Source organism: Melanerpes formicivorus, unplaced genomic scaffold (genome assembly GCF_026170545.1).
Source record: "Melanerpes formicivorus ecotype bairdi unplaced genomic scaffold, bMelFor1.0.p_v2 SCAF_19, whole genome shotgun sequence".
In the NCBI taxonomy this organism is placed as follows: Eukaryota; Metazoa; Chordata; class Aves; order Piciformes; family Picidae; genus Melanerpes; species Melanerpes formicivorus.
In genome coordinates, this window is record NW_027142371.1 from 13904966 (window position 1) to 13922330 (window position 17365).

The window sequence follows — 17365 nt, forward strand, 5'->3', positions numbered from 1 at the left end:
CAGGGCAGCTGCTCGACTCTTGTCCCTGTGGGAGGCTCAGTTCCAGGCCCCGGTGCCCCCCTGCAGAGAGGAGGGCACTGGCTCCACTTTGGCACTCATTTTCTGCAGGATCCTTGTTGTGCAGAGAGCAAAGTGCAGCAGAACACTGGGTGCCAGGAGCTGGGCAATGAGGGGCAGAAAGACCTTGTTCAGAGAGTTTATTGCCAGCTCCCAGAAGCACTGTGTGCCCTGGGCAGGGAGCGGGTGGTGGGACCATCTCCGTGGTAAAGCCTCCTTTCACTGGGATCGGAGGTGGGAGTGAGTTGGAGGGGAGCAGAGAGCCCCTGTGGAGCAGCCCCCACGTGAATTGTGCTTTCCCTGGCAGAGGCAGCTGCCTTGGAGCCTGCCCAGGGCTGTAGGGATGTGCTGTGTCTGCCCACCCATATCAGGAGGAGCAACAGCATCCCCCAGGCAGGGAGGGGGTGAGAGGAACCCAGAAGCGAGGAGGTAGCTGCGGCAGGGGCACAGCTCCTCACCCAGCAAGGACAGAGCCCCCAGACCCCTTGGCCTTCACCCACCACCAGCTGTCCTGACTCCCCCCTCCCGGCCAGCCCAGCCAGCTCCACCAGCTGCAGCAGTGACCCCGTTCAACGGCGCAGGGAGCCCAGGCACAGCCAGGACGGGCGATGCAGGAGGTGCCAGTGGTGTGGGCAGCCGGGCACTGCCCCCAGACACTAGTAAGGCTCGTTCCTAATGAAGCGGCTGAACATGGTGAAGGCGGCGAGCGGCCGGTCCGTGGGCACCATGTGGCCGGCTCCCTGCGAGGAATGGGCAGCAGAAGGTTGATGCCAGCCCCGAGCAGCCCACAGCTTCTCAGCACCTCCCCCCCAACAACTGAGCACGGCTCAGCCAGCACCGCCCCAGTGCCCCCAGCGCTGGTGTCTGGCATATGCATGCCACAGCCCCCTTTCCCCAGGGCCCCCCAGCCCTACCTTGACGGTGACAAAGGCAATGTTGGTGAATTCCTTCACAAAGCCCCCGATCTGGTTCTCGCCTTGCTCACTGTAGAGCCAGGGCCGGCGAGCCACCTGCACCTGGGACCGGCAGCAGCACCCTCAGTGCCAGGCAGTGCCAGAGCCGGCTGCGCAGCCCGGAGCCGGTGACGGACCCGGCCCAGGCCCTGCTCTCCCAATTTACCTTCTGGCAGAGGGAGTCCACAAACCACTCATCACCGAGGAAGTTGCAGGCCATGTCGACGTCGCCGTTGTACACCAGGATCCGGTATTTCTGCAGAGCAGGAGGAGGGTCAGCGTTTCACAGGGCAGCAGCCCCGGACAGGTTGGCACAGCCGGTGCCAGGGCCCGGGGGGCTCTCCCCGGCACTCACCGTGGCTCCCAGCAGCTTCAGGTACTGGTCGTTCATCTGCATGTAGAGGCGCTTGTAGCTGCGGTTCACCTCGAAGCTGCGGAGCAAGCGTGGGCATCAGGCGGCTGCTGCCACCCACGGCCCTCCCTCCCCGCCTGCAGCTCTCTCACCTGCACACTTCCCAGTCTGGGGCATCGGGGGAGATGTGGAGAGCCTTCTTCACCTCTGGAGAGTTCAGATACACCCTGAGAGCGGTGGAGTTGGTGCAGGGTGGGTCCATCCGGACCTGTTTCCGAGCTACCGGCATCCGGAACAGGTTCTGAGACAGTAAAGGGAGTCCCTGCCACAGCAGCACCCGGTGCTGCCCCACACCAACAGCTCTCTGTCCACTTTGCCCACTGGCATCACTGTGCTGTGGCTGGGAATGCTTGCAGCCCAGTGGCACGGGCACCTGGGCTCACCTGCCGCCAGGAGAACCTCATTGGCATCCGGATGAAGGAGTTGCCCAAGTCGTGCGTGACAAGACAGTCGCCCTCGTACCTGCAGCCCAAACGAGCATGGGGACAGACTGAATGCTTGGGGGAACAGGAGCTCAGCACCCTCTCTGGGGAGTCTTCAAGAGCACCCAGGCAGGGTCCACCTGTCTAAGGGCATCCTGGCACAGCCCACCACACCCCTCTGCTCGCCGGGATCTGGCAAATCCAAGTGAGCCAGTGCCTGGAGTCTCCGTTTCAAGTGGAGCCACTCTCACCTCATGCTCCCAGGGACACCACCATCACATGGGGCATAGAGGTTGTAGATGTTGAGGCCAGACTCCTCCACGATCTGAATCATCTCCTGCATCTACAGTGAGCCACAGGAAGGGTTTGGGACTTAGCAGGATGCTCAAGGACCCGTGGGCCTGTCCACAGCAAGGTGGGTGGGTGCTACCCATGGGCACTGGTGCCGGGCATGCGCTCAGGGGGTCTGGTTTTGCTCACCTTGAGGGTGCAGTTCAAGTTGGAGTTGTCATGGAAGTTGCACTTTCCCTGGGAGCAGCAGAACGCCTGCAAGTCCTTCCACAGCCTGCAGGCAGAGACCAAGGGACTTGGACCACGATGCCCAGGTGGCAACTCCAACACAAAGCCAGGCAGCTTTCCTGCCCAGCAGTACCCTGGCCTGGTGCCTGGCACAGCACATGAACAAGTGCCCATGGGAGATGCCTAGGACAAGGCACTGCCCCACAGCCTGGCTGCTGGCCCCAATCAGGCCAACAACTTCCCATTCTGCACACCACTGACCCAGCCAGCTCCATCCTGCTGGCACAGGGATGGCAAGCCATCAGCCCCGTGGCCACCATCCTACTGCCCCCTCCACTCACTCGGTGCCCAGCAGCCCATGGTAATAGGCAAAGTAAACCAGGGAGTTGTCGTTGATCTCGTAGGAGGAGAGGCCATTTCCCACAGCGATTCCCTGCGAGGCAAGAAGAAAACAACCCTGTTGTGCTCCAGCTCCCTGCAGGGCAGCTGCAGCAGCAGCAGGAAGCAGATGTGGCTTCTGTTTACTCCATGGAGGGAACAGGAAGGGTCGGGGGCACCAGAGGACACTCCCCTGGTTGCCTGCAGCGGGGACAGACACGTCCACCAGCAGCTGCTGCCAGCACCCCAGGAGAAGATGAAAGGCTGAGGGGCCAGGCCTGCTGGGCGCCCCAGAGGGGGCCCCACGTGCCGGCTGCAGAGCCCGGCCACGCACCTTCAGGTTGAGGCTGGGGTCCTGCATCACCCACTCGGCCAGCGTGGGGATGTAGATGCCCCCATAGCTCTCCCCGGTGAGGAAGAGATCGTTCTTGGCGTACTCGGGGAAGAGCCGCAGGAAGTCCTTCAGTGCCAGGTAGTTGTTGTGAGCAACCTGCAGGCAGGAGGGGACAGGGGTCAGGCAGCAAGGACAGACCCACTGTGCCCAGGCAGGGCTGGGCAGGAGGCAGGTCCCCCTGGCAGCCCAGGCCACTTGCCTCTGTGTCATTTGTGGCATAGTTCTTGTCCTCGGAGTACGAGAAGCCAACGCCAGCAGGAGACTCCAGGTAGAGGATGTTGGCGATCTGCACGGACAGCAGAGATCAGAGCTACTCCTCTTGGCTGGGCGAGGCAGAGGGCTGCTGGTGGCACCCGTGGGCGCCCAGCCTGCCCCAGGGCTGTGCTGGCAGGGCCACATTCCTGCCCCACAGGACAGCAGTGGCGGGGGCTGTGGGAGGACTCAACACCACAAATTGAGCAAGAGGAGTTGGCTCGGGGCCACCCTGTCCCCACAGCCGCAGAGGCCAGCAGCACTCACACCCATACCTTGTTCCAGGCATAGTCGTTGTACTTCAGGGTGACTCCATCAGGCTGGATCTAGGGAAGCAGAAGGAGGTGACCCACAGGCACAATCAGGCTGGTCCCAGCAAGGCAGCTTGTGACACACAGCCTGCCAGCCCCTCAGCTGCAGAATGGCTGTGGCTACTAACCATGAAGGGACCATGCTCCTTCAGGAAGCCCTCCATGGAGCTGCAGCCGGGTCCCCCATTCAGCCACAGCACCAAAGGGCTGCTCTGGGGGTTGCTCTGGGCTTCCACAAACCTGTGGACACATCACCATGAGTGCAAGACCAAACCCCGCCTTGATTTCTTCAGGCACAGCCTGGTAGCCGCCCTGGTTGTACAGGGCACAGCCTGGCACCAGCCTAGTGCCAGTACAAACCCACATACCAGTAGTGCAGGTGCTTGCCCGGCCCAGCACAGAGGTAGCCAGAGAAGTGGCGGAAAGCAGGCTGCTTGGCCAGCCCGGGCAGGAAGGTCACCTCATGACCCGTGGGGGCAGCTCGACCCAGACCCACCAGCAGCAGTAGCAACCACGGCAGCACCGGCCCCATCTGCAGGGAGGAGAGTGGGGGCTTGGGGCGCTGCTGACCGGGAGCGGCTGCGGCCCCAGCAGTGCCCCACACCCAGACTGACCCGACCCATCCCGATCCCTCAGACCAGTCCTTCTCACGGTCCCGACCCCTCACAGCTGCTCGGTCCCTGCTCAGTGCCACCTTCCCAGCCCGTCCTGTTCCCCGGAGCCTGTCTAGCCCGGTCCGTCCCAGTGGCCCGGTCCCTTGCGCACTCCCGGTGCCAGCCCAGTTCCGCGTCCCGTCCCGCCGACCCTGGCACGGCCCTGCCCCCCCCGGTGCCGGACTGCTCCACTCGCTCATGCTCATCTAGTCCCGGCTTGGTGCCGCCGCTGATGCCGTTCCACCCGGCTGACCCCAATACCCCAGGCTGGCCCCAGTGCCTCCCGGTCCCCCTGGTCCCGGTCCAGTTCCGCCCCCGGGGTCCCTTCCCGCTGACCCCGCGGTCCCGGCTCCTGGCGGCGCTGATCGGGAGGGGGCACGTGACACGCACCCATATGACCTCCGCGCGATCACGTGATCAGGGCGGGCCCTCGGGACGGCCAATCAGCGCCCCGCGCGCGCACGTGGGAGCGGCTTCGCGGGCCGGGAGCTGGGGGGCAGCGGAGGGGTCCCTACCCCCAGGGGTCCCAGTGCGGGGGATCCCTGGGCCGGGGGGTTCTCTGTCCCCGGGATCCCAGTGCTGGTGGAGCAGGAGCCCATGGCGACCGACACTATGGCCGCAGCTGGCAGCAGAGCGGTGGTGCCCTGGTGGGTACAGCCGGGCACAGACAGGCACTGGGTGATGCTACCAGGCACAGCTGGGCAATTCCGGGGGCCACTGGGCACGACAAGGCACAGCCTTGGCCACAGATGGACACTGCTGGGCACTGACAGCTATCACCGGGCATTGCCAGGCACCACAGGACACAACCGGGTACAGCCAGGCAATGCTGGGCACTGTGGGCACTGCCGAGTGCCACTGGGTACACTGCAGAGCTGGGCACTGCTGAGCACAGATGGGCAGGATGTCACCAAGCACTGTAGTATAGAAGGGCACTACTGGGCGTCACCAGGCAGTGCCAGGCGCCATTTGGCACAGATGGGCACTGTTTGGCACAGATGGGAACTGTGTAGAGTGCCAGTGGGGTCCAATTGTGCCCCAGCTGTGCCACATCAGCCACAGGGTATCCTCCCACCTTGTCTTGTAGCACTAGGACACCCCCCCTCAAGTCAGCCAGGCCGTCCCTGCCCAGTGGGGCTGTCACCGTCACCTCCTCACAGCAGCTGTGATAGGGACAGTTAAAAATAGCGGCGGCAGCAATGGCTGCCCGGTGCCGGCTCGCCACCGGCTTCCACTGCGTCCACGGTGCCAATGTCCAGCTGGACGCCTCACGCATGCGGGCCACACGAGTGGAGAGCTTTGCCAACGGGCTCTGCTTCAGCCAGGAGCCGCTGGCGCCGGGGCAGATCTTCCTGGTGGAGATCGAGGAGAAGGAGAAGGGCTGGTGCGGGCACCTGCGTGTGGGGCTGACGGCCCACGACCCCCAGAGCCTGGAGGTGGTGCCCGAGTACTCCCTGCCAGACCTGGTCAACCTGGGTGACACCTGGGTGTTCGCCATCACCCGCAGCCACAACCGCGTGGCGCCGGACGGCGGGGAGGAGGCGCCGGAACCGGCCCCGGCACGGTGCTCGCCCTGGGAGCCCTTCCTGCTGATCGAGCAGGTGCGGATCCCCCGGGACGCGCTGGTGGGGCGCAGCCGGCCCGGCCGCTACAGCCACATCCTGGACGAGCTGTACAGGACCAACGTGCTGCCGGCCACGGCCCGGCGCAGCCGCATCGGCGTGCTGTACACCCCGCAGCCCGACGGCACCGCCGACATGCACATCGTCATCAACGGGCAGGACATGGGGCCCAGCGCCCGCCGCCTGCCCACCGCACGCCCGCTCTACGCCGTGGTCGATGTCTTCGCTTCCACCAAGAGCGTCCGGATCATCCCGGTGGAGTATGGCTGTAGGTACCTGCCCCGGGGGGGGGACGGGCCGGGAGCTGGGGCTCCCGTGGGTCACCCTGTAGTCCCCAGCAGTGCCTCGTGGCATAGGTACACGGAGCAGATGGTACAGGGGAGGCTCTGGGCCCTGCGGAGAGCAGGTGAGACCTCACTCCTGCCAGGCAGTGCTGCCCTAAAGCTCTGCCGTGTGGGGCTGCACCCCACACCAGCTCCCAGCCACAGCGGTGGGGCAGAGCCCACCCTGGTCACCCTTCCTCAGCAGTGTGATGGGGGTGGGCGTGCTGGTGGCTGTGGTACCATGGAGCTGTGCCCCCCCAGCGCCATGCTCAGCCCTGGCCAGCCTGACACCCCTGAGCAGAGCCCAACACAAGAGCTGCTTCTGAGGAGCTGGTGAACCCTTGCTGTGCCCAGCTTTGCCCATGGGCACGTGGCAACCTAGAGATAGGCATCCTCCTGCCTTGGTATCAAAACATCCGGCTGCACCCTGCCACCCACCCCAGCACATGCACTGTGCCCCTGTGCCTGCCGCGTGCCCTGGCTGCAGGGTGCCCTGGGCAGACTCCCTGTGAAGCTGTCAGGGGTTGGGCAATGCCCAGCATGCCTCATCTGGCTGCAGTGGGATGGGAAGGCCAAGGCTGGCTAATGAGAGCTAATTAGTACCATACTGGAACAGCAGATATGGAGGATTAGGTGAGGCAGGAGAGCGACCACCGGGGTGCTGGCTGCCCCTCACGGGCAGGAGCTGGCACAAAGCACAGCTCCTGTCTCAGGGCTGGACTCTGGGATTCTCCTGTCCCACTGCCTGGTTATCCAAACATGGGAGGAAGTGTGTCCAGGCCCCCTAGCCTAGAGCTGGCTGAGGGGGGGCTGGCCAGAGCACACTGGCCACCTCAGAAGTCCTCTCCTGTTGCCATCCCTGACCACTGATGAGGGCCTTGGGCTGACATCACATACCTCTGGCCGTGGGTCCCCAAGAGCTGGCACAGGCACCGCTGCAGAGGCACAATCTGCCTTCCTCCCCTTCACCGAGTCCTCGGCAGCCCCGGGTTCTGCAGCGCCTCTGCAGGGCTCAGATTCAGACCAGGCACAGTTCAGCTCCTGGCTGATGAAGTGAAAAGCAGAAGTGAGCAGCTGAGCTGCCAGCAATGTGGTGCAAGGGGCAAGAAAGCCACAGGGCATCTGCCACCCATCAGCCGGCACGACGCAGCCCTGTGCCAAAGCAGAGATAAGCGGTGCTCCAGCTGCCTGGCCACAGCCCAAGGTCAGGAGCTGTCTGGAGCCATGATCTTGACAGCAGCAGATGAACCAAGGCCCAAAAGACTGTGCTGGAGTCAGCTTTTGTTTAAAATCCAAGGAGAGCAGCTAACTGCCCCAGCACTGCTGAGGCACGCAGGGGTCCAGCAGGAGGAATCCCACCAGGCTGTGTCACAAGAGTGGTATCCGGGCAGAGCCCAGAGGGGCAGCCATGGGAACAGCCCAGGGGGTGGTTGTCCCAAAGGCATGGCAGGAGCAGTCTCTGCAGGCAGCACAACCCTGGCACTGGCAGCGGTAGAAGGAAAGATTTCTTGCCTCAAAAGATTGTCAAGGCCTGGCTCAGGCTGCTCAGGCCAGTGGTGGAGTCTCTATCCCTGGAGAAGTTTCAAAGCCATGGAGATGTGGTGCTGAGGCACATAGTTCAGTGGTGACCTGGCAGTGCTGGAGTAATGGCTGGACTTGATGGTGTGAAAGCTGCATCCCAAACAGTTCCATAGTTCTAAGGAGATCAAGGGAGCTGGAGGAATGCACATTGTGGGCAAGTGAGACACTGGGGAGCTGCACGACAGCCCCTAGAGAAAACCAAACCAGACGTGGTAACGTGCAGCTCAGACACCCTGCTGCCCTCCCAGCCCTCTCCCAGTAACGGGAAGAGCTTTGCTGCCCAGGGCCCTCGAGCTCCTGGCTTAGCCAGCCCAGCCTGGCCCCAGCTCTGCCCACAGCTGGCTGGAGCCCAGGGCAGGATGCTGCCTGCTCTTGCCTCAGCTGAGTTCACCACAGCTGCCACAAACCAGGCTGCTACTGAGGAACCTCAGGGCCTGTCTCCACCACACCTCTCACTCAGCTCAACTCTCCTCTGCTCTCTTCCAGTGCCCTCTCTGCAGACCCTCTGCCGCTTGGTCATCCAGAAGCACATCATCCACCGCCTAGCCATCGATGGCCTGGACCTGCCACCACCACTCAAGAGCTTCTGCAAACATGAGTGAGGTGTTGGGGACTCTGCCCTGGCTACCCCTGTACCAACAGCCCCCCAGTAGCAGCTGGCCAGCTGCCTGGGCAGGAGCTGTGTCCCCTGGCTGTCCCCTGGCCCACCACACACTGCCACCAGGCTGATGCAGGAGCAGGGGCAGTGCAGGGGATGGACTCCCCTCATCACAGATGGGTGCAGTGGGGCTGGTGATGTGGCCCAGAGCGAGCAATAAAGCGATGCCAGCCAGAAAAGGAGCGTGGGGGAATCAGGGATTGCTGCCTGACACACAACAGGGCACTGCCTGCTGCAGGAGGTCCTGGTTGCTGAGGTGCTGGTGGAGCTGGGCTGGTGGGATTGGCACCACATGGCACAAGGCTTCACCACAAGCCCAGTGGCAGTCCTCAAAAGGGTGAAGCCAGCACCGGGCAGCTGTGGGGGCTGGTGTGCTGCCCGGAGGAGGAAGCTGCGGTTTTGGGTGATTGAGTCCCCAGCTAAGGGGACTTTCTTCCCCTCCCCCATCAGGCCATCTCACAGGGCTGCAGGGAGCCTAGCCAGGAGGCTGTGAGCATGGCCCTCGTCCCCGCTGCGCTTGGGGCCTGTCCATGGCCCTGGAACAAAGCTGGGATCACCATTCGGCTCTGGGCGAGGGCCGGGCTGGGCTGGGTGGAGCAGGGGAGGGCCCGGTACAAGGAGGATAAATTGCAGCTGGGTGCCCATCCCGGCCAGACTGTTCCTCTCTTGGGAAAGATGTTTACCCCAAGAGCTGGGATGAGTTATTTCCTGCACTCCATCGGGGAGGGGGCCGGGCGGGTGCTGCAGGGACACCCACAGCTGCTCAGGCACATGCCTGTGGCCATGGAGCTGGTCACGATGACCTGCTGCAGGCTGCTGCTGTTGGGAGGGAGCTCAGCGCTCCCCGGCTCTAGCAGCCAGCACCAGACCTTCACCCAGACCCCTCACCCCCCCTGGCTGGTGGGGATGGCAGCTGGCATGCTGGGAGAGGAGGCAGGACTGGAGCTGCAGAGTGAGTGGCAGGGGGAAGAAAGTGCTCCTCAAAAATCAGAGGGATGTCCACATGCTAGGAAGAAAGATAGTGAGGAGGCTGGCAGGCCTGCAGCACTGCTGAGGAGTGAAACAGGCAGCTCCAGGTTTCCAGTTCCGTGTTTTAGGAAACCTGATGCTATATTTAGTCAGAGAGACTCGATGGTATCAGGTAATGTTACAAAACTCGGGATCAAGAGGCAATCCCCAACCACGCCACAGTCCTGCCCCTGCAACAGGCAATTTGACTGAAGCCAAAATGTTACCAGAGGAAGCACCAATCAGGGGAAAAAAAACCCAACAGTGCCAGAGCCACCACAAGCTGGGGCTCTGGCACCCCTCTGCCACGTCCCAACCACAACAGGCATCGTAGCCGCTGGTGTTGGGCTGGAGCTCAGCTGGCCGAGAGCAACACCCGAGGCCTGGAGCTTGTTTGCTCTTCTGGGTTTGTCCTCCCCCACCCCATGAGTCTCAGGCCTTTGCTCTCCACCTCACCACAGCTCTGTTTGCTGTGACCCCCACTGCTGGAGCTGTTGACCAAGGAGGGCGGGTTCCCCTTTCTGAGGAATCGAAAGCAGCTGCTGTAACCAGGCAAACAACTCCTCTGCTGCAGCCTACAGCCGAGCTGCTGGCGGCAGAGATCGTCACCCGCGGGCTCTGCAGCCTCACTGCTCTAACCAGAGAGCTCCACGAGGCAGGCACACCGAGCAGCACCAGCCACAGCCCTGCCCGATCCCACCGGCCCCATTGTCCTGTCCAGAGACAGACGAAACTCCCCAGCACGACGAGGCCCATTTATTGCCTTTGTTGCACAACACCGCAGCTGGATCCTGCAAGGACCTGCGGGCGTTGGCCACAGATCAAAAGATTTCATCACAGTTGTCATACCATCACCTCCCACACCGCACCCCCCCGCGGCTGGCTCCCAGCCACATCTCTTAGCCAGGTCAGCTCCTGGTGACCCATCCAGCGTGATCAGCAGATCCCAACCCAGCTGCCCCTTCCGCGCCGAGCCTCCAGGGAGTGACAGGCTTGACTGGAGTAAAGGTGGCAGCTGGGAGAGCGGCAGACTGACAAAGCAGTTCCCACAGACCTGCTGCTCACAAGGGCTGGCACACGGACCAGCCAGCCTCACCTCAACGCCGCTGTCTGCCAGCTCCCAGAGGATCTTCTGCCTGCACTCAAACCCCCTGCTGCAGTGGGTGAGAAGCTGCATGACCTCAGCAGCAAGGACACCAGCAAGGATTTATGTAAAGACTCGTTCCAGGAATTCTTCAGGCTCCCCAAGAGGCCATCAGCACCATGCCACGCAGGCTGCTGGGCATCATCCCTCCTGCCACTGCCAGCTGAGCACTTTCTGGCTGCAGGGTGTTCCCCTCTGAACTCAGCACAGCCAGGATGTGCCCTCAGGTCAGTAGAAGACCTGGTTGAAGTGGCAAGCACAGCTGCACAGGCCTTTTAGGAACAAACACCCTGTAGGCATCCTCCAGAACCTGTACAGAGCGTCCCTCCCGGTGTCTCTGAGCTGCACAGACTTCTGCAACGTCGCAAACTTGCTCAGGCACAGCCTGGAAGCAGGCTCTGTGCAAATCTCACTCAAAGACTGCCTGATGTGTTCCTCGGCCCTCCAGTTAATCTCTTCCTTGTTTCACTCTCTGGGCTTTGTGACCTCCAGTTCAGCTGCATGAGATGAAAGATCTAATAAGGACTGAGGGCTCCCAGGCTTACTCCAGAGGAGAGCCAGTGGGGAGGCTAACACTGGAGAGTTGCAAGGAGGCAAGAGATGGTTCACCTTGGACTCTGGAGAACCATCACGGGACTCTCACAGCCAGTGAGAGGCTGACACCAGCTACTGCTGCTAGCACCTGACCAGGGCTCTGCAATGGCTGACCCTGGCGTGTCAGAGGGGCGAGACCCAAGGCAGGCAGGATGTGAGGGGCTGCCCGAGCAGCAGTGATCGAGATGGGGAGCAGAGCACATCTCGGCATCAGGAGGGCTCTTAGGAACACAGTGCTGGTGGTACTGGGCTGAGGTGATGCAGCTCTCTAGGGAGAGCCCAGCGCTGAAAACTGCCCATCTGCAGGTCACCGCTGTTTCCCCCGTACGTGACCCAGATCCTCTCTCCGGCGTCAGGAGGTCCGGCAAGAGGTTGCGCGGCTCTCTACGCCTGCTCCCGGCGACGGCGCAGGCAGCGGCCGGCCCGGCCCCGCTCGGTTCCGCGGGAGCTGATCGCGGCGTGCTGCTCCACCCCGGGGACGCCAATCAGGCGCAGAACATCGCCCCCTGCTGGCCGGGCGCTCTCGCCACGGCTATGGAGCAGCCGTACAGGACGAGAGCCGAGGGCTGCTAGGAGCTTCCCTCCGCCGTCACACATCTCCCCAGTGCCGCCGTTACACATCGGCGAAGCCACCTTCCTCCGACTCCTGCCCTCTGTACTGCAGCGGGAGAGCGGCCAGCGCCACTCTGAGGGACCAGGCTCTCTCCGCCCTTGCCGCCCCTGTGCCCCAAAGGGGATGCTGCACCCCACGGCTTCCTCCCCGCAGCCCCGGTACGCTTGTAGCCCAGCAAGAACCTGGGGAGCCAGCAGCGGGGCCTCTCACCGCCCGCGCTGTTTCCAAAACCACCCCGTCCGGAGCCTGGAGGCGGTGGGCACGCTCCGGGCAACCGAGGCCGCTCCGGGGCTGGCCGCTGGACGAAGGGCGCGGAAATCCGGCGTGTGGTGAGTGAGCTCCAGGCTGCCCCGTGTCCGGGCCGCGGAGCCGCTCCCGGTGTGCCTGGCCCGCAGCTCCGGCCTGATCCCACACTTCAGCCAGCTCGTAGGCACAGAACCACTCCATACAGACGCCGCAGCTCCCGAAACAGGAACCGACAGCCCCGACAGCCCCACTGCTGATAGCGCCGCCGCTTCCGCTAAGGCGGCTGACGTACCGCGCACGCTCTGCATACAGCCAATCAGAGCCGGCTAGCAGGAGGTGAGGCAAGCAGTCCAGAGCTTTCTGCCGCCGCCCATATGACTGGCGGCTCTGAGGTCCAATCATCCGTCAGCCCCCGCCCTCGGTGGGCGGCACCTCGCGCCCCGTATGTTGTAGTTGTGGCTGGCGCCTGTGCCCCGTCGCTGTGGCAATGTCGGGACTCAGGCGGCCGCTGTCCGGGGACCTGCGGAGCGTGCTGATCACCAGCGTGCTGAGCCTGGAGCGGCTGGATGTCAATCTCTTTAGGTGCGCGGGGCCGTTGGCACCGGGCCACCGGGACCGGGCCGCCCTCCCCGTCGCTGCCTTCACGGCCGCCCCTCTCTCCCCCACAGGGGCCGGCACCACTGGGTACCCGCCACGCAGCGCCTGTTCGGCGGGCAGATCGCGGGGCAGGCGCTGGTGGCGGCCGCCCGCACCGTGAGACCCGAGGAGCAGGTCCACTCGCTGCACTGCTACTTTGTGCGGGCAGGTGGGCGGACACCGGGGAACCGGGGGGATCAGGGCCGCGCAGTGGGACAGGCAGGTCAAAGATAGAGGGGCTGATGCCAGAGTCGGGGCGTGCCCGGGGCTGAGAGGTGGCTGTGGGGTGGGGGACGAGGTGCAGGGGGGTCGGGGAGACGGTGGGTTATGGTGGGACTGGTGCCAGGCATCGAATTCAGTAGCAGAGGGACTGGGGAGTTGGGGTTGAGCCCCGTGGGTGAGGAGGTGCCACCATCCTGGCTCCAGCACAGCAGAAAGGGTGTGTGGATGGCACTGCCAGCTCAGCCCCTCTGGCCCCAGTGCTCAGCCTCTGTAGGTCAGGTGCCCTCTGTGGTGCACGGTTGCCCAACAGCAGAATGTCCCTCTGCTGTGCCAGGGGACCCTGAGGTGCCGGTGCTGTACCAGGTGGAACGGACCCGTACAGGAAGGAGCTTCTCTGTTCGTTCCATAAACGCCATCCAGCACGGGAAGGCAATCTTCACCTGCCAGGCTTCCTTCCAGCTCCCCGAGGAGAGCCCAGTGCAGCACCAGTTCACCATGCCTTCTGTGCCACCCCCTGAGGATCTGCTGACGCAAGAGGAGCTCATCAAAAAGTTCCTGGAGTGAGTGGGTTAAAGTGCACGCTGGGGACACCCTCTGTGGCAGGGGCTTGAGGAGGTACAGGAAGTAGGATGACTACCTGAGGAGACCTCAGATAGAGCTTGAACAGGAGCAGAAAACAGGACAGGGTAGGACCTGTGCCTGGCACAGGACAGGCCCCTCAGTGTGGCACTGGCTCCCCACTCTAAAGCTGTTGCCAACAGGACGTGCCCTTGGCCTGCCTGGCATTAACCTTTGTGTTGGTCTACAGGGATCCTAAACTGGCAGAGAAATACAGGAAACACCTCCACAAGATCCAAGCAGAGGATGTGCCAATCGAGATCAAACCCATCAACCCTCCAGATAAATTCTGCTTGGAGGCACAGGAGCCGAAGCAGCTCCTCTGGGTGCGAGCACGAGGGCACATAGGTGGGTGCAGGTCCTGCCAGGTGGGCACACAGGCTTGGGCTCATGATGGAGCGGGATGGGAAGGCTGCAGTTTGTAGCTTGCCTGCACCCAGGCCCGCAGAGAGGCCAAGGGATTCCGAGGCTGAAGCCCACATGTGGGTGCTGGAGCATGAAGTGACACCCAGGTACTGTGTTCAGCCACCGTGGGCATTCCCCAGGGGGCATGGCCAGGGGAGTGGGGCTGAAAGAGCACCTTGGTGCAGCTGACCCAGCTTTACCTCGTGCCAGAGGCTTGTCCCACAGCCAGCCCACGAGGATAGGCAGTGCTGGTTCTTTGCAGGAGAGACCGATATGAAGGTGCACTGCTGCGTGGCTGCTTACATCTCCGACTACGCCTTCCTGGGCACGGCGCTGCTCCCGCACCGGCAGTACCGCACCAAGTTCATGGTGTCCCTTGACCATACCATGTGGTTCCATTCACCCTTCCAATCAGACCACTGGATGCTGTATGAGTGTGAGAGCCCCTGGGCTGGTGAGTACTCACCACATGCCCCAGAGTCCCATACAGCAAAGGCCAGCTCTGCCTGTCCCGGGGTGGCAAAGGCCGCAGTCTGACGGAGCCTCTTTGCAGGTGGGGCCCGGGCACTGGTGCAGGGACGGCTGTGGCGCAGGGATGGGGTCCTGGCTGTCACCTGTGTGCAGGAGGGAGTCATCAGGGTGGAGCCAAGGCAAATGAAGAGCAATCTCTAGCTGAGGAACCTCCATGAGCTGCAGCCTGGGCACACCAAGGGAGCGACCTCAGCACCCAAGCAGGTGTGGATGAGGCAGGAGTGCTGGTGGCAGAGGCATCTGCTGTGACAACCTGCCAGCTGCACAACATGTAACTGCACACTACCATCAGCCACCCTTCTCCTGCCTTAAATAAAGCCATCAAATCACCAGCCAGGCCCTGTCTCCTGGAATTTGTCCCCTGACAGTGCTCACCTGAGAGCAGGCACAGCCAGCAGCACCAGGGCTGGCTCCACCCCTGCAGCAGGGAAAGTGCCACTGTGTCACATGTGGCTTCCCCTTCTCACTTCTGCTGCCCTCTTCCTGCCCTGGCACTTGGATCAGTTGCTGGTTCTGCTTGTCCTCAGCGTCCTGCTGCAGGACAGGCACCAAGGGCTTGGTAAAAGGGATGAGGCAGCTCCTAGCTTAGCTGGGGGGGGACCCTGCTGATGGTGCCCTGGGGGAAGTGAAGTGGAACAGACATGGCAGATGCCTTCTTCCCACCAAGACTTTACTGAATAAAGTCCTTTTATTATATAAGTTTTATGGGAAGTTCCTGGCAAGAGCCCCAGCCCCTGTCAGAAGCCTTCCCGTTCCCTCACACAATGCCAGTATATCCCAGCTCAAGTCCTGTCTGCACCAGAAGCCCCCTGCAGAGGCTCAGCTGGCTCCTGGCAGTGCCAGGTGAGCGCTCGTGAGCGCCTGGCCCTGTGGCACGGACTAACCACAGAGAAAGTGCATTTTCACACCAGCTCCCAGAGCAGGGGCTCTGGTGCCCCATCCCCTCCCACGGCAGCACCCTTGCAGCTCCCTGGGCATGACCCTGGCGTGGCCCCTGCCTTCACACCACCATGAGCACTGGTGTGGTGGTGGGACGCTCAGTCCAGTGGCTCCTTGATCAGGCACTCCTTCAGGGTGGGCTGCTGCTGCAGCGGGGGTCCAGCCTCCCGCAGGTCCTGCAGCCGTGCCTCCGAGCGCCGCTTGTCCTTGCCCACCTTCCAGGCAAGGTGGATGTGGGCCTGCAGAAAGGGCCCCAGCAGCGGGTGGCTGCCCTGGGCCTCCAGCAGCTGCAGCGCCTGCTCGCAGCAGCCGTGCGCCTCCCCAAGCTGGTCCAGCTCCTGGTGGCACACGGCCAGCCCGGCCAGCGTCAGGAGGAACCGGCCAGAGCCGCAGACCCCCAGCCGGTCCTGCAGCCGGTAGGCGTTGGCCCAGGTGGCCAGGGCCTCGCGGTACATGCCGGTACAGGTGAGGCGCTGCGCGGCACGCAGGTCCTGCAGGAAGAAGAACTCGAGGAACTCGGGGGAGCGGCGGATCTCGGCGATGGAGTGCAGGTGGGACAGGAACTGCTCGAAGGCTCGGCTGCGCTTGGCGATGGTCTCGGCGGTGAAGTTGCGGCGCAGCCTCTTCCTGGGGAAGGCGACGTCGGCCATGTCGCAGCCGAAGCGGCAGCGCAGGCGGCGGTTCAGCCGCTCGAAGTCCGAGTAGCGCCGGGCGATGGCAGCGGGGGCCTTGTCGAACTGGCCGGAGCGGATCAGGTAGATGGTGTAGAGCTGCGGGGCAAGGGGGGGAGCCAGGCGTCAGGGCGGTGCCGCGGGAGCGGCCGGGCAGAGCCGGGGGTGCAGCTGCGGCGGCGTTTGCCCAGGCAGGAGGGAGCAGGCGGAGCCCCCGCGGCACCCAGTTGGTGATAGTTACCTGAGGCTCATCTGAGCCGCCAACACCATCCGAGAAGCACGGGGAAAGAGAGAGAAATAAGCACCAGCCCCGTGGGACTCCTGCCCAGGGAAGAAGCGGGACCCGTGCCCACCCCTCGCCCAGCCCGTGCCCAGCCCTGCTGGGCTCACTCACCACGTACTTGGAGGAGCGCTCGCTGACCACGCTGGCACTGGTGACCTCAAAGAGAAGCCGCTGCGGTGCCAGGCTGCCCCGGGACCTCCTCCAGAGCTCCTGCAGCTGCCGGGTCAGGAGGCTGCCGCCAGGACGCTGCGCTGCGGGGCCCCACTCTGCACCGGGACACGGGAGTCAGCCCGTGGGCAAGCCCCACACCCCGGCGTCTGTGGGCAGCTGGGCCCCCACACACCGCTCGGGCCACTCCCGACGGGGAGCGAGGCCTCCCCAGCACCCTGACCCCGGCACCTGCCTCCGTCCTCTGCACCCGCTGCCGCCTCGGTCGGCTGCGGCGGCTCCACCAGCTCCTCTCCGGCACCCTCCTCCTCCTCTTCTTCCTCCTCCTCTTCCTCCTCCTCCTCCTGGCTGGTGAAGCTCAGGGTGCCGCTGAGGCGCGTCGACAGCCCCTCCGTGTCGTCCTCCAGCTCCGAGCTCTCCGGGAAGTCCTCGGCCTCGCAGCTGCCGTGTGCCCGCTGCTCCCGGGAGCCTTCCCCGGACAGCGCGTGCCGCAACCGGTGCAGGATGCGCGCAGCCATCCTGCCGGTCCCGCGGCGCTCAGCACCGGGCACCCCGCCGCGGGGGGACGGACAGGGGCCGGGGGCTGCTCACCACGGCGGGGCCGGGACAGCCCGTTCCGGTGCAGCCCCGGTACCCGCCTTGTCCCCCGCCCCGGCCCGGTGCAGCCGCGTCCCTGTTGCGGGCGCTGCCGGCCCGGTCCGTGCCGCGCTGGCCCGGGCGGTGCCGAGCGATGGCCGCTCCGCCGCGGCTCG

The 17365-nt window shown here is 63.8% G+C and overlaps 5 protein-coding genes across 8 annotated transcripts; 2 read left to right on the top strand and 3 right to left on the bottom strand.

Moving 5' to 3' along the window:
- Nucleotides 1–180: 180 nt before the first annotated feature.
- Nucleotides 181–7339, bottom strand: CTSA (cathepsin A). Of its 4 annotated transcripts, none has more exons than XM_068150167.1 (15): nt 7194–7339; nt 4067–4230; nt 3827–3938; nt 3663–3713; nt 3335–3421; nt 3076–3231; nt 2705–2796; nt 2325–2409; nt 2096–2187; nt 1806–1884; nt 1515–1663; nt 1366–1441; nt 1177–1266; nt 972–1073; nt 181–797 (listed from the first exon to the last, which is right to left on the bottom strand). In XM_068150167.1, the coding sequence occupies exons 2-15, from the start codon at nt 4228–4230 to the stop codon at nt 714–716; spliced, it is 1419 nt and encodes a 472-aa protein (XP_068006268.1). In that variant the 5' UTR covers nt 7194–7339; the 3' UTR covers nt 181–713. The 4 variants fall into 4 exon arrangements, with proteins under 4 accessions (XP_068006268.1, XP_068006266.1, XP_068006269.1 ...); XM_068150165.1 differs by lacking the exon at nt 7194–7339 and adding an exon at nt 4688–4743; XM_068150168.1 differs by lacking the exon at nt 7194–7339 and adding an exon at nt 4613–4697.
- Nucleotides 5551–8707, top strand: NEURL2 (neuralized E3 ubiquitin protein ligase 2). Its single transcript, XM_068150170.1, has 2 exons — nt 5551–6241; nt 8364–8707. The coding sequence occupies exons 1-2, from the start codon at nt 5551–5553 to the stop codon at nt 8477–8479; spliced, it is 807 nt and encodes a 268-aa protein (XP_068006271.1). The 3' UTR covers nt 8480–8707.
- Nucleotides 8708–10281: 1574 nt separating this feature from the next.
- On the bottom strand, nt 10282–11766 carry ZSWIM1 (zinc finger SWIM-type containing 1; the record flags this gene model as incomplete). The annotated part of the gene is given in 4 exon segments (XM_068150430.1): nt 10282–10858; nt 10860–10912; nt 10915–11293; nt 11296–11766. Coding segments are annotated over 4 exon segments (933 nt in total), but the record flags the coding sequence as incomplete, so codon positions are not given.
- Nucleotides 11767–12587: 821 nt separating this feature from the next.
- Nucleotides 12588–14884, top strand: ACOT8 (acyl-CoA thioesterase 8). The gene is made up of 6 exons (XM_068150174.1): nt 12588–12722; nt 12809–12945; nt 13333–13558; nt 13807–13964; nt 14284–14475; nt 14575–14884. Exons 1-6 carry the CDS (start codon nt 12628–12630, stop codon nt 14691–14693), a joined length of 927 nt encoding a protein of 308 aa, XP_068006275.1. The 5' UTR covers nt 12588–12627; the 3' UTR covers nt 14694–14884.
- Nucleotides 14885–15207: 323 nt separating this feature from the next.
- Nucleotides 15208–17365, bottom strand: SNX21 (sorting nexin family member 21). The gene is made up of 3 exons (XM_068150171.1): nt 16849–17365; nt 16557–16711; nt 15208–16261 (listed from the first exon to the last, which is right to left on the bottom strand). Exons 1-3 carry the CDS (start codon nt 17129–17131, stop codon nt 15590–15592), a joined length of 1110 nt encoding a protein of 369 aa, XP_068006272.1. The 5' UTR covers nt 17132–17365; the 3' UTR covers nt 15208–15589.

What these genes read in the sequence shown, in the direction of transcription:
- ACOT8 (XM_068150174.1), top strand. Translation starts at nt 12,628, where the DNA reads ATGTCGGGACTCAGGCGGCCGCTGTCCGGGGACCTGCGGAGCGTGCTG. An exon ending in CTGCTACTTTGTGCGGGCAG is followed by an intron (nt 12,946 to 13,332) that starts GTGGGCGGACAC and finishes CTGCTGTGCCAG; the next exon opens with GGGACCCTGAGGTGCCGGTG. An exon ending in CTCATCAAAAAGTTCCTGGA is followed by an intron (nt 13,559 to 13,806) that starts GTGAGTGGGTTA and finishes GTTGGTCTACAG; the next exon opens with GGATCCTAAACTGGCAGAGA.
- SNX21 (XM_068150171.1), bottom strand. Translation starts at nt 17,131, where the DNA reads ATGGCTGCGCGCATCCTGCACCGGTTGCGGCACGCGCTGTCCGGGGAA. An exon ending in AGCGGGTGCAGAGGACGGAG is followed by an intron (nt 16,712 to 16,848) that starts GCAGGTGCCGGG and finishes GTCCCGGTGCAG; the next exon opens with AGTGGGGCCCCGCAGCGCAG. An exon ending in AGCGCTCCTCCAAGTACGTG is followed by an intron (nt 16,262 to 16,556) that starts GTGAGTGAGCCC and finishes CTTGCCCCGCAG; the next exon opens with CTCTACACCATCTACCTGAT.
- NEURL2 (XM_068150170.1), top strand. Translation starts at nt 5,551, where the DNA reads ATGGCTGCCCGGTGCCGGCTCGCCACCGGCTTCCACTGCGTCCACGGT. An exon ending in CATCCCGGTGGAGTATGGCT is followed by an intron (nt 6,242 to 8,363) that starts GTAGGTACCTGC and finishes GCTCTCTTCCAG; the next exon opens with TGCCCTCTCTGCAGACCCTC.
- CTSA (XM_068150167.1), bottom strand. Translation starts at nt 4,230, where the DNA reads ATGGGGCCGGTGCTGCCGTGGTTGCTACTGCTGCTGGTGGGTCTGGGT. An exon ending in ATGCCACAAATGACACAGAG is followed by an intron (nt 3,232 to 3,334) that starts GCAAGTGGCCTG and finishes TCCTGCCTGCAG; the next exon opens with GTTGCTCACAACAACTACCT. An exon ending in TGGACTCCCTCTGCCAGAAG is followed by an intron (nt 1,074 to 1,176) that starts GTAAATTGGGAG and finishes TGCCGGTCCCAG; the next exon opens with GTGCAGGTGGCTCGCCGGCC.